At 35.3% G+C, this 12,874-nt stretch overlaps 1 protein-coding gene across 1 annotated transcript; it reads right to left on the bottom strand.

The window, feature by feature from the left end:
- Positions 1–376: 376 nt before the first annotated feature.
- Positions 377–8,114, bottom strand: LOC120173986. Its single transcript, XM_039180995.1, has 4 exons — positions 7,807–8,114; positions 7,003–7,299; positions 753–842; positions 377–425 (listed from the first exon to the last, which is right to left on the bottom strand). Exons 1-4 carry the CDS (start codon positions 8,112–8,114, stop codon positions 377–379), a joined length of 744 nt encoding a protein of 247 aa, XP_039036926.1.
- Between the last annotated feature and the right edge of the window lie 4,760 nt (positions 8,115–12,874).

The raw sequence follows: 12,874 nt of genomic DNA, 5'->3' as shown, positions 1-12,874 counted from the left end.
CCCAAGCAATCTTATCTCCCATGCGCCACATGATTGGCACTGTTAGATATAGGCAGATACAACAGCCAAGATGAAGGAAACTAGGGTTTTCACCCTTTGTTTCTATTACCACTTTACCCCTACGATTGGATCGAATCTGATCCAATATTCCAAATCAAGGCCCTATTAGGGTTTAACCCTAAATGATTACTCCAGCCACCACTTCCATTTGCATGTGGTGCCTTGTTCGTGAGATGCACTTGCCATACTCCCTCTTTCTCAAAGCTACTATCGTCACCGCCGTCGAATTTATTGTCGGTCATCATTGAGAGAAATAAAAAGAGACCTCAAGGTAAATATTTTATTCTTTCCTTTACATGAATCAAAGCCACCCGATTCAGGGCTTTGTTCCCACTAGATTACCCTCCTCGACCAAAGCACCAAACCTGAAAAAAGGAAAACAAACAAAAGTCAGAGAATGTTTATCATGCAACCAAAAATGATAAAAAAGAAGGGGATATTTTTCAATATGAAATGGAAACTAAAAACGAGAGAGGGGAAGAAAACATTAAAAAGAAAAAGAGGGAAAGGGAAAGGAGAAGGGGACCTTTGTCTTCCACCGGAGGGTCTAAGCTCCGTTGAAAAATGTTATTTTTTAAAGGTAAACCCATAGAGCTAGAACGATTTGTGAGTCTCTAGGCTTAGTAGAGCTCGAATTTAGGTTTAGGAGGGGGAAAGGGTTATTTTTTAGCTTTGACTTGAGTGTCGACCACCGTATATGACCACCAGCGGTGTTAACATAAGGTAGCCAGAGTCTTTTCAGACTCCCACGGTGATGAGAGAGTTGAGAGGAAACAAACTTTCTGTTTTAAGCAAAAAACAAAGAAAAAAACAAAAATGAGGAAATGGGAGATTAGGCCATTTTTTGCCTTGGATTAAAATATATATACTAGGCACTATACGACACAATTTTTTTGGGGGGGGGGGGTTTAGAGTCGCACATTTAGCGATTGGGTAATCATCTCAAGGGGTCCTTTACTTTGTAACCTTTACATTTCAATCAGCGAATGGAATTTATTTATTTTTATGTTTCAAGCTTTATATTTTAATGTGTTTATATTTTCATCACTATTTGAATGTTCATATATTTTGATTGAAAGCCTAATTTAACTTTTAATTTCTTGATTTGCTGCATTTTAATCATTTGTGTAAGATGTTAGGAAATGCCATAATCTTGCTACGCACCACTATAATTTATTAGGTTTTACATTTTAGTCATTCTTGTCTTGATTATCATATGTACTAAAGTAGTTTTAATAATACAAAATAACCTCTCTAATTTTGTTAAGTTTTCATTCTAGTCATTTTTCTAATATATTTATTGCATAAAATAAAATTATTACCAATAGGTCCCTACAGTTATAGTTTAGTTCTAACATAGCCTATTAATTTCATTTACTTAGTATCCATATTTGCTTCAATTATTTAAATGTTAAATGACGTATAAGTTCTAAATATTTTATTAAAATGGTAAAATGTCTTTAGATTAATGCTTGTATCAATTTTCAAGAATGCATTTTGTAGAATGAGCGTGAAAAGTACAATATATCGAGATAGTGCAATTCAATACGACATTTAAACTAAAGTGAACTTATAATGTAACACAAACACACAAAAATTATTAATTTAAATTTTAAAAGTCTAAATGACAATGTAAACCAAACCTCTTTATAGCTCATTAGCAAACAAAACATACCAATTAACCCTAGCCCGAATCGGTGAAAGCCCAACAACTATGGGAACCCTACAAATCTCATCTCCTATGTGCCGCACAATTGGCACCGTTATATCTGGGTAGATCAAACAGTTAAGATGAAGGGAACTAGGGTTTTCACCCTTTGTTTCTATCGATGATTCTACCCTATCATTGGATTGAATCCAATTTAATGGTCCAGATTAAGGCCCCATTAAGGTTTCACCATAAAAGGTTGCTCCATCCACTTCCTCCACACACCCATGGTTCCCTGTTCGTGAGATGCACGCGTTAGACTCCCCATCTCTCGAAGTTGTTGTCATCACTGCATCGGATTTGTCATCGATCATCACAGTGACAATTAAAAAGGGACCTTAGGGTACAAATTTTAGCCCTTCCTTTACATGCATCAAAATTGCTTAATTAAGGAACTTTTCCCTGCTGGATTAGCCTCATCGGCCAAAGCCCCAAATTTGAAAAAAGGAAAACAAATAAAAGTAAGAGAATATTTATCATACAACCAAAAATCATAAAAAAAGGAATCTTTCAATATAAAGGGAAAAACCAAAAAGGAGAGGGGGAAGAAAAAACAAAAAAGAAAAAAGTGAAAGGGAAAGGAGAAGCAAACCTTCTTCTTCCACCGGAGAGTCCAAGCATTGCCAGAAAGTGTTATCTTTCAAAGGTAAGCCCCTAGATCTAGAACGATTCGTGAGTCTCTAGGCTTGGACATAAATTTACGAGGGGAGAGGGTTCATTTCGAGCTCTAAATTTTGACCACCATATTCAGCTGTCAGTGAAATCAACAAAAGACGGTTGGTGCCTTTTCGGCCTCCTTCGGTGAGGAAAGATTTGAGAGAAAACAAACTCTCTTTTAGGCAGAAATACAAAAATGAGGAAATGAGAGATTAGGCCATTTTTGGCCTTGGTTCAAAACATATATAATAGGAACTATACGGTGTTGTTTTATGGGGGTTATAGTTGCACATTTAACGGTTGGGTAATCTTCGTGAGGGGTCCTTTACTTTGTAACCTTTGCATTTCAGTACCCAAATGAATTTATTTGATTTTATGTTCCGAGCTTTATATTTTAATGTGTTTATATTTTTATCACTATTTGAATGTTCATATGTTTTGGTTGAATGGCTAATTTAGTTTTTAAATTCTTGATGTGTTGCGTTTTAGTCTTCTCTATAAGAAAATATTATGAAATACCTTATTCATGCTACAAGCCACTATAATTTATTAGGCTTTACATTTTAGTCATTGTCTTGTCTTGATTATCATATGTAATACGTGGTTTTAATACAAAATGACCCCTCTACTTTTTATAGTAATCATGTGTTTGTTTCTTGCATGTTGTATTAATTTTAATTATATTCAATTCATGCTTATTGCAAGGCCATCTAAATAAATAATAAAGAGAATATTCTCATATAGGGAAGAGATTAGGGGTGCTTAATGAGTTGAGCAGCTCGTGAGTAGATCGAACTGGACTCAGTCAAAACTCGATAAAAGCTCAACTCAGGATTGACTCGATGCCTCGAGCAAAGTCCAACTCGACTCGATAAGTTCGCAAGCAACTAGTTACTTTTTTTTATAACTTTTCAATGTTATCTGAAAAATTTATTTCATTAAAAAATTACTAATTTACTAATTGATAATAAAAATAATAATAAATCACTAATCTATTAATTTTCTAATAAATAATTAAAATACTAAATTATTAATTCATAATTATTATTTTACTATAACCAAAAATCAAACCTTAATTATTATTTTAATGTATTTATGGATTGTTATTTTGGTGTTTACCCTTTGAATTTGTTTTATACATTTTTCGATAATTTTTTGTTATATTTATTAATTTTAGTTTATAGTAAGTTATAATAGTAATAATAGATTTTATTTATAGTTTAAAAAATAAAATAAAAATTTTGCGGGCTTAATGAGCAATGAGTCTAGTAACAAATTTTCTTAATGAGCACGAGTCGAGCACAATTTTAACGAGCTTAACGAGCAACGAGTCAAGTTGAGCAATAAATTTTTTAAATAGCACGATTTGAGCACTATCCAACTCGCGATCAACTCGCTCGATAAGCACCCCTAGAAGAGATAGATGGGATAGCCTTCCCACTAGAGGACGTACAAATTCTGGGATCTCTTCTCAAAATGAAGAATGTTCATCTATAGTTAGAAATGAATTAATTAATGAGCAATAAAATAAATTGTAAGATAATTCTTAATTTTAGATTTCTTTAATTCCTATTACCACAATGATGTATAACCAATTAGGTATTAATATTGGGCGTTGTGCATGAGTATCTATTTCTCCATTCGTAATGACCCCTGAATCCTTAAAATAAATCTATGGTAAATGTAGACCAAGTTGTATTTTAAAAATAATTATTCTTTAAAAGTTATTTGTTAGGTATTCGATCTACCTAACCAAAAGTTTGACAGCGACTCCAAATTACATTGATTTTGAAATTAAAAATTCAAAAAATATAATTTTTATGATTAAGAATAATGAATCTTTTTCTTTTTGAAAAAAGCGTTACGACATCAATTCTTATTATTTTTCAATTAGTGTTAACATCTCCATTTTTCCATGTCACTAATTGTTCTCGCTGTTCTTAGATGGATTTATTCAAATGGTATTTCATGGAAATAATTTGTGATAACTAACAACAAGGTTTCATTTCTTATATTTCTCTTTATTTCGTGCAATACATATATAAAAGAACAAAATGTTATGGCAAGCTTTTTAGCTTTGTATTATTTAAACGTTGTTAAAAGTTATTCAAAGGTCTATTGATGTAAGGTACTCTTATCTTAAATTGATTGTGGATCTAGGAAGGAAGTAAAAATAACCTGCATAAGTGAATGACTCAAATAGATGGCTTGGTTGTTGATGTAAAGGTGAAATGGAGGGCTATGTATGTTATGAAGTTGGTAGCAGAAGTAGGATGAAAAGGCTATAGTATGGCTTATGAAAGAAATGATGGTTGGTGAGGATAATATATTAGAAAGACCAAGGAAGAACCAGTGCTAGAATGAGAAAAGACTCAGCCTTACAAATATCTCTAAAGGATGGTAAAATGGACTTAGACCCACTATCTATAAGGAGATAGGAACCACAAGTATCAAGGGAATAGAGGTTGATACCACAAGTAATAAATTACTTGATAAGTCGATAAAAGTCACAAGGACTTGAGAAAAGAGAATAATATCACTTAAATTATATCAAATGTGTGTTTATATAATGAATAGGACCAACCTATTTATATGAATTGAAGAGATATGGTCGAATGGATGCATGTTGGTTTGGCTAGCCCTTGTGTCCTTCTAGAATGAAATAATTAATTAATTAAGTACATGAATGAAAGGGAATAATGTTTCGACTGAATTAAGGGGGCATGTATCTTGGCTGAATGGTACTTGAACCCCTTCAAATTGGCGCCTAAATGAAGTATTAGGAGCCTTGGTTGAATGGTTGGGTTATTTGGTGTTTGGTGCACCTAGGAGGAGTCCACACGCTTGGCACATGTTTTCTGGTCACAAGGTTACCTAGGAGGCTTATAGTGTAGCCTTATACATATTATGAAGACCAAACATGGGTGTGAGTTGAGCTATCTTCAAGCTTGCATGTGTTTAGCTAACAAACAATGCAAGCGCTGGTGGCGAAGGATCTTCTTATCCATGATCTCCCAAGCTCCCTAGCATCATCTTTAGCTATGTTCAGCTACATTTGTTGTCACGTTCAGCAACTTGTCGTCAAATAGTCCAACTAGCTGAGATGAGCTAGCCTTGAGCTCCTCTAACTGAGTTGAGCTTCCTATTTGTTCCAAAAGCTTTCGTACATGATTATGGTCTTATGAGCTATGAATGCATGTCAAGAGCTAAGTACATAATGATATAACATATGTAAGCTCATGTATAAGATTTAGGAGCTGAAATCAATGCACATGAGCTAACAAATGAATGATTAAGCATGCTTTCATTTCATAAATGTAATAAATCATGCTTAAATGAATGTAAGACTAATCTAACATACTTAAAATACTTAAATTAACATTGTGCATTAATCATAAAGGCGTTGATATGCTAACTTAGTCTTTAGCTATTAAAACATTATACAACTTAACATTGGATGGTGTTAAGTTGTTAAATGAATTGAAGGCTTCAAGACACTTAGTTAAGAGTGCTTCCCTGAATTATTTCACCCTTGATCGAGTAATGGGACCTTGAGGCATCACTTCTGGATCCAAGGTAGGTATGACCACATCATCTCCCTTTTTTTAAGCGATTTGTCCCTAAATCATTTATAGCCACAAATGGTGACAAGTTAGATATGTTGAATGAAGCACTTACGCCTGCAAACTCACCGGACAACTATAGTTTGTAAGCATTGTTATTTATCTTTTCCACAATTTGAAATGGACCATCTCCTCGGGGTAGTAATTTGGACTTTCTTTGATTTGGGAACCTTTCTTTTCTAAAGTGTACCCAAACCCAATCATCCACTTCAAAAGTTATCTTCTTTCTTCCTTTGTTTGTCTGTTGCTCATATTGTCTAGTCCATCTTTCAATATTGTCCTTGACTTGTTGATGGAGCGTTTTAACGAATTCTTCTTTGTTTTTCCATCTTTGTTCACTATTTGATCACAATGTAAAGGAACTAAGTCTAAAGAATTTAAAGGGTTAAAACCATACACTACCTCAAGTGGAGAATACTTGGTTGCTAAATAAATTGTTCGGTTGTAAGAAAACTCCACGTGTGGTAGACATTCTTCCCAAGTTTTGATATTCTTTTGGATGATGGATCTGAGTAACGTTGACAAAAATCTGTTAACCACTTCAGTTTTTCCATCTATTTGTGGATGAAATATAGTATAAAATAGTAGTTTTATGCCGACTTTACTCCACAAAGTCCTCCAGAATTGGCTTAAGAATTTGAAATCTCTATCTGACACAATGGTTCGAGGAAGTCCATGTAACCTTACCAATTCTCTGAAGAACAAATTTGCAACATGGATGGCATCATCGGTTTTGTTGCATGGTCTAAAGTGAGCCATTTCAAAGACCCTATCAACCACCACATATATTGAATCTTTTCCACTCTTGGTCTTTGGTAAGCCCAAAACAAAGTCCATAGAGATATCTACCCACGGCATGGTTGGAATTGGTAAAGGCATGTACAATCCATGGGGCATAACTCTTGTTTTTCCTTTCTACACACTATGAACCTTTCACATACCTTTTCAACATACCTTTTTATCTTTGGCCAAAAGAAATGTTCTTTCAAGATGCTAAGTGTCTTTTCAACGCCAAAGTGTCTCATAAGTCCCCCTTCATGTGCTTCTTTGGTTAATATTTCTCTCATGGAGCCTTGTGAGATGCAAAGTCTCTCTTCCTTGAAAAGATATCCATCATGCTGGTAGTACTTGTTATGAGCATCTGTTTCACATAACTTATACTTTTCTCTAAAGTGCAAGTCAGTAGCATAATGTTCTTTGATGAATGAAAAACCAAGAAGTTTAGAATCCAATGTGTTAAGTAAAACATACCTACGTGAAAGAGCATCAGCCACAATGTTATCTTTTCATTTCTTATAGTGGATGACATAGGGAAAAGACTCAAGGAATTCGACTAATTTGGCATGTCTCTTATTAAGCTTGTGTTTTCCCTTGATATGCTTTAAGGCTTCATGGTCAGTGTGTATAAAAAATTCACTTGGTAACAACTAGTGCTGCCAAGTTTTTAATGCCCGAATGAGTGCATACATCTCTTTTTCATAAGTTGGATAATTCAGAGTTGCACCATTTAGTTTCTCACTAAAGTAAGCAATTGGCTTTCCTTCTTGACTCAAAACAACACCAATTCCAATCCCGGAGGCATCACATTCAACTTCAAAGGTCTTTTCAAAATTTGGCAAGGCTAGTAATGATGCCTTTGTCAAACAATCCTTAAGTTCGTTGAATGCTATATCTTGTTCTTTACCCCCAAGAGAAGTTTGAATTCTTCTTAATAATCCCTGTTAAGGGGTGGTAATAGAATTAAAATTAGGTACAAACCTCCTGTAAAAACTAGCCAATCCATGGAAACTCTGGACTTGACTGATATTGATAGGTTTTGGCCACACTTGAATTGATTTAATCTTCTCTGGATCCACTGCCAATCTCTGTGAACTTCCAATGAAGCCTAAGAAGGTAACTTGGTCAGTACAGAGAACACATTTCTTGAGATTAGCGTATAAGTGCTCTTCTCTCAAAGTGACAATAATAGTTCTTAAATGTTCAACATGCTCGTTTAGGGACTTACTGTATATTAATATGTTATCCAAATAAACAACACAAATTACCAATGTAAGGCCAAAAGACATGGTTAATCAAACGTATAAAGGTGCTAGGGGCATTAGTTAAGCCAAAAGGCATGACTAACCACTCATACAAACCTTGTTTGGTCTTGAATGTGGTTTTCCACTCGTCACCTTCCTTCATTCTAATATGATGGTAGCCACTTTTCAAATCAATTTTGGAGAAGATGTTGTTACCATTAAGTTCATCAAGCATATCATTCAATCGAGGTATAGGGTGTCTATACTTGATGGTGATCTGGTTCACAACCCTACAATCCACACATATTCTCCAAGTTCCATCTTTATTTGGCACCAACAAAACTAGTGCAAAACAAGGACTTAAACTCTCCCAAATGTATCCTTTGTTTAGTAGTTCTTTGACTTGTTTTTTCAATTCCTTGGTTTCCTCGGGATTGCTTTTGTATGTTGTTCTATTAGGAATGATGGCTCCAGGAATGAAATCAATTTGGTGTTCAATTCCTCTAATTAGTGGTAAACCATCAGAATTTCTTCAGGAAATATATCTTAAAGTTCTTGCAAAAGAGTGGAGATAGAAGAAGGCAGGCCTTTAGGAGGGTTAGTAAGTAGAAAATTTTATTATACATAAGTATAACTATAGCTTTCTTTGTAGATAAATGTTTATGAATATCTCCTCTACTGGCATATATGTTCATCTTTTGAGTGTGAATTTGTTTTGCCTTCTTTTCCTTCTCCCATTCTTCTATGCATGACTTAAGGGTCACTTGGCATTCATGGACTTGACTTGGAAGCATAGGTGCCAATATGATTTTCCTTCCTTGATGTTGGAAGGAATACTCATTGGAAAATCTATCATGAGTAGCCTTCTTGTCAAATTGCCAAGGTCGTCCTAATATAACGTGGCTTGCACTCATGGGCACTACATCACAAAGAACTTCATCATTGTATCTTCTAATGGAGAAAGGAACAACGACTTGTTTGGTTACCTTTGCTTCCTCCACATCATTGAGCCACTGTAATTTGTAAGGATGAGGATGTTTGGAAGTCTTTAGGCTCATTTTTTCCACCATGTGATTGCTTGCTACATTTGTACAACTTCCTCCATCAATGATCACTATACAAACTTTATCTTCCATATGATATTTTTTATGGAAGATATTCTCTCTTTGTTCATCTTCTCAACTTTGAATGTTCAAAGTCCTTTTAACTACAAATATGTTGGATGGAAGAGACATGTTAGAAAAAATAAGAAAAAGGAAATGTGTATAGGACCTTACCAATTAATGCTCTCATAAAGCCTCACTAGTTCACTCTGAGGAAACTTTAATGTCACTCAATCCGCTCGTGTTTGCACTCTAGGACTTCAAGGCTTTTACTATTCCTCTTCCAGTCTCCCACGCTCAAGCCTTTTTCCTCTCAATCTCTTTGTCTCGAGTTCTAAGTAACTTTACTCAAAACTATACCAAGTAAAGTTTACTTGTTGTGTGTCGGCTGCAAATGGTTAGTAGGAATAGAAAGCAAAATATAATGAAAAGGGTGGCTTAAAAATAAGAAAGAAGAGAATAAAGGGGTTACTTACACAAAGTCACTTCACAACCCTTTTTATCACCACAATCAATTTTAGATGCTCACTTGAATGGCTTGGTGATAAACTTGTTGTTTGTGCTTTGAAATTTTCTTTTCTTTTCTTCTTTTGTTCTTCTTTGGGTGCTTGCAATTTTCTTTGCTGATTTTTTTCTTCACTTGCAGTTCTTTTTGTATTTTATTGTTGTTGTTGTTGCACTTTGCTTCTTCCACCAAAGCTTTGAATACCACTTGATGTAAGGTACTTCTACCTTAAATTGATTTTTGATATGGAAAGGAAGCAAAACAACCTGCATAAGTGAATGACTTAAATAGATGGCTTCGTAGTTGATGTAAAGGTAAAATGAAGGGCTATGTATGTTATGAAGTTGGTAGCAAAAGTAGGATGATAAGGCTATGGTATCGCTTATGAAAGAAAGGATGGCTGGAAAAGATAGTATCTTAGAAAGACCAAGGAAGAACCAGTGCTACAATGAGCAAAGACCCAACCTTACAAATCTCTCTAAGGGATGGTAACAAAGAACTTGGACCCATTATCTCTATGGAGATAAGAAACACAAGTTTCAAGGGAATAGAGGTTGATGCCACAAGTAATAAATTACTTGATAAGTCGATAAAAGTCATAAAGACTTGAGAAAATAGAATAATCTCACTTAAATTATATCAAATGTGTGTTTACAAAATGAATAGGACCAACCTATTTATAGAAATTGAAGGGATATGGCCGAATGGATACATGTTTGTTCGGCCAGCCCTTGTGTCCCTCTAGAATGACATAATTAATTAATTAAATACATGAATGAAAGGGGATAATGTTTCGGCTAAATGGAGGGGGCATGTCTCTTGGTCGAATGGTGCTTGAACCCCTTCAAGTTGGAGCCTAAATAAAGCATCATGAGCCTTGGTCGAATGGTTGGCTTGTTTGGTGTTTGGCCCGCCTAGGAGGAGTCCACATGCTTGGCACATGTTTGCTAGTCACAAGGCTTGCACATGGTTATCTAGGAGGCTTATGGTGTAGCCTTATGCATATGATGTAAACCAAACATGTGCAGCAGCCTTGGGCGTGAGTTTAGCTATCTTCAAGCTTGCATGTGTTTAGCTAGATAACAATGCAAGGGTTGGTGGTGAAGGATCTTCTTAGTCGTGATTTCCCAATCTCCCTAGCATCACCTTCAGTTATGTTCAGCTGCATTTGTTGTCACTTTCAACAACTTGTCTTCAAATAGTCCAACTAGCTGAGATGAGCTAGCCTTGAGCTCCTCCAGCTGAGTTGAGCTTCCCATTGTGTTCCACGAGATGTCATGATGTTTGTGATCTAATTGTGAGCTGCATATTGTTCCCAAATACTCCAATAAGTTGCCCTAATGTGTGTCATGCTTCTATGTACTTATATGTGCAAAGAAGACAAGGTAAATCAAAGGCATTGAACTTGTATGATCCAATTACCTTGTTGCCATGCATGATTATGGTCTTGTGAGCTATGAATGCATGTCATGAGCTAAGTATATATAATGATATAACATATGTAAGCTAATTTATAAGATTTAGGAGCTGAAATGAATGCACATGTCTAACAAATGAATGATTAAGCATGATGTCATTTCATGAATGTAATGAATCATGCTTAAATGAATGCAAGACTAATCTATCATGCTTAACATACTTAAATTAACATTGTGCATTAATCATAAAGATGTGGATATGCTAACTTAGTCTTTAACTATTAAAACATTATACAACTTAACATTGGATGATGTTAAGTTGTCAAATAAATTGAAGGCTTCAAGACACTTAGTTAAGAGTACTTCCCTGAATTATTTGGCCCTTGATCGAGTAATGGGACCTTGAGGCATCACTTCTGGATCCAAGGTAGGCATGACAACATCATTGATCCTCTCCACCACTTTCAAACTAAGTTTTTGTGGTTTTAATGTTGGTATTTTCTTTTGATTCCCTTTGGAAGTGTTAGTGATATTATTGTAAAATCCATACCATAGCACAAATTGGACAATAATAATAATAATAATAAATTGTAAATTGTGTCGTGGTTAATCAGTATCTTTGAAGTAAATTCGTCTTTATTGGTGTAGTCGCTATAATGAATCCCTTCCTCCGAGATTAACACAATATTTCCTAAATTCGTACAATCAAAATTGGGAAATGGACAAAGCTCTTCTCTAAAGCGAGCTCGAAATATAATATTTAGAGAATAGAAAGAGAGAGAACTCATATAAAATATTGTTTTTGGATGAATCGAAATGCTCAAAATACTTGGTATCTATAGGTTGATCCTCTAACTTAAATCGAGTAAGAATGTTATTTTGACTGAATTTTCGCAGTAATTATATCACAAATTCCAGCTAATAAGTCAACTATTTTAACAATTGTTTTGAGTACTATACCTAGTTTGAAATCAGTCCAGATTCATACTGTCAAAATTGTCAAGATTCTTGACACGAAAATTTTGCAATCAACTAATTAGTTTTGATATAACAATTAACTTCGATAATTAAGCAGAGTAATTTCGGATAGCAACTGCCATACAAATACAAAAATAAACTGTTAAATCAGACCTATAAATTTAATTGAAAATATTCTATTCAAGTTTATAATTCACGCTTTGCGCGACTGCTCATTGGTTAATCCAACATTGGTGGAAGCTGGCTTTTCATTGGCGCAAAATCACCAGGACTTTTCATCTTTTGATGGGTGGATGGAGCATTTGATGTACACTCTGTCGGTGCACCGTTTCATCACGTTCTTGATTTTGCTGCGGAAGATATGACATCGCCGGAATCTATTCTTTCATGAAGGTCATTTACTATCCGGGTGGTAACCCGTTGCAATCGAAGCCGTGCTCCAGTCAGCTTTTGTCATTGCCACGGCTTTATCGGGATCATCGGCTGCTGCCTTGGCTTCGGGACTTCACCTTCATTGTTGGATCAAAACTGTAGCGGATTCCTTCAAATTGAATGTTGATGGTGCTTGTCCCCGTTCAACTGGCCCACTGGCTATTGGAATGGTGCTTCAGGATTCTACGGGCATGGTTATGGCAGGACAGGCTTTCCAGGTTTCTGCTCCTCGCTCAGCAGGTCTGATCGATGCTTTGGCAATCTCTCATGGCGTTTGTCTGGCTTAGGAAGTTGGGCTGCCAAGTGTGGTGGTCAGAAGTGATTCATGGAACGTTGTACAACAGCTTCATAACCCGCCAACTGATATCT

The sequence above is a fragment of the Hibiscus syriacus genome, unplaced genomic scaffold, assembly GCF_006381635.1.
Source record: "Hibiscus syriacus cultivar Baekdansim isolate YM2019G1 unplaced genomic scaffold, ASM638163v2 tig00111996_pilon, whole genome shotgun sequence".
In the NCBI taxonomy this organism is placed as follows: domain Eukaryota; kingdom Viridiplantae; phylum Streptophyta; class Magnoliopsida; order Malvales; family Malvaceae; genus Hibiscus; species Hibiscus syriacus.
This window is presented reverse-complemented; position numbering and strand designations above follow the sequence as displayed.

Bases quoted from the DNA above. Each gene is read 5' to 3' on its own strand.
- LOC120173986 (XM_039180995.1), bottom strand. From the start codon at position 8,114: ATGTCTTTTGGCCTTACATTGGTAATTTGTGTTGTTTATTTGGATAAC. The intron at 7,300-7,806 runs GTTTGTACCTAA...TCTTTCACGTAG, and splicing joins TTGGCTAGTTTTTACAGGAG to GTATGTTTTACTTAACACAT. The intron at 843-7,002 runs GTATGTTGAAAA...TGCTTAAAACAG, and splicing joins TTTTGGCCAAAGATAAAAAG to AAAGTTTGTTTCCTCTCAAC.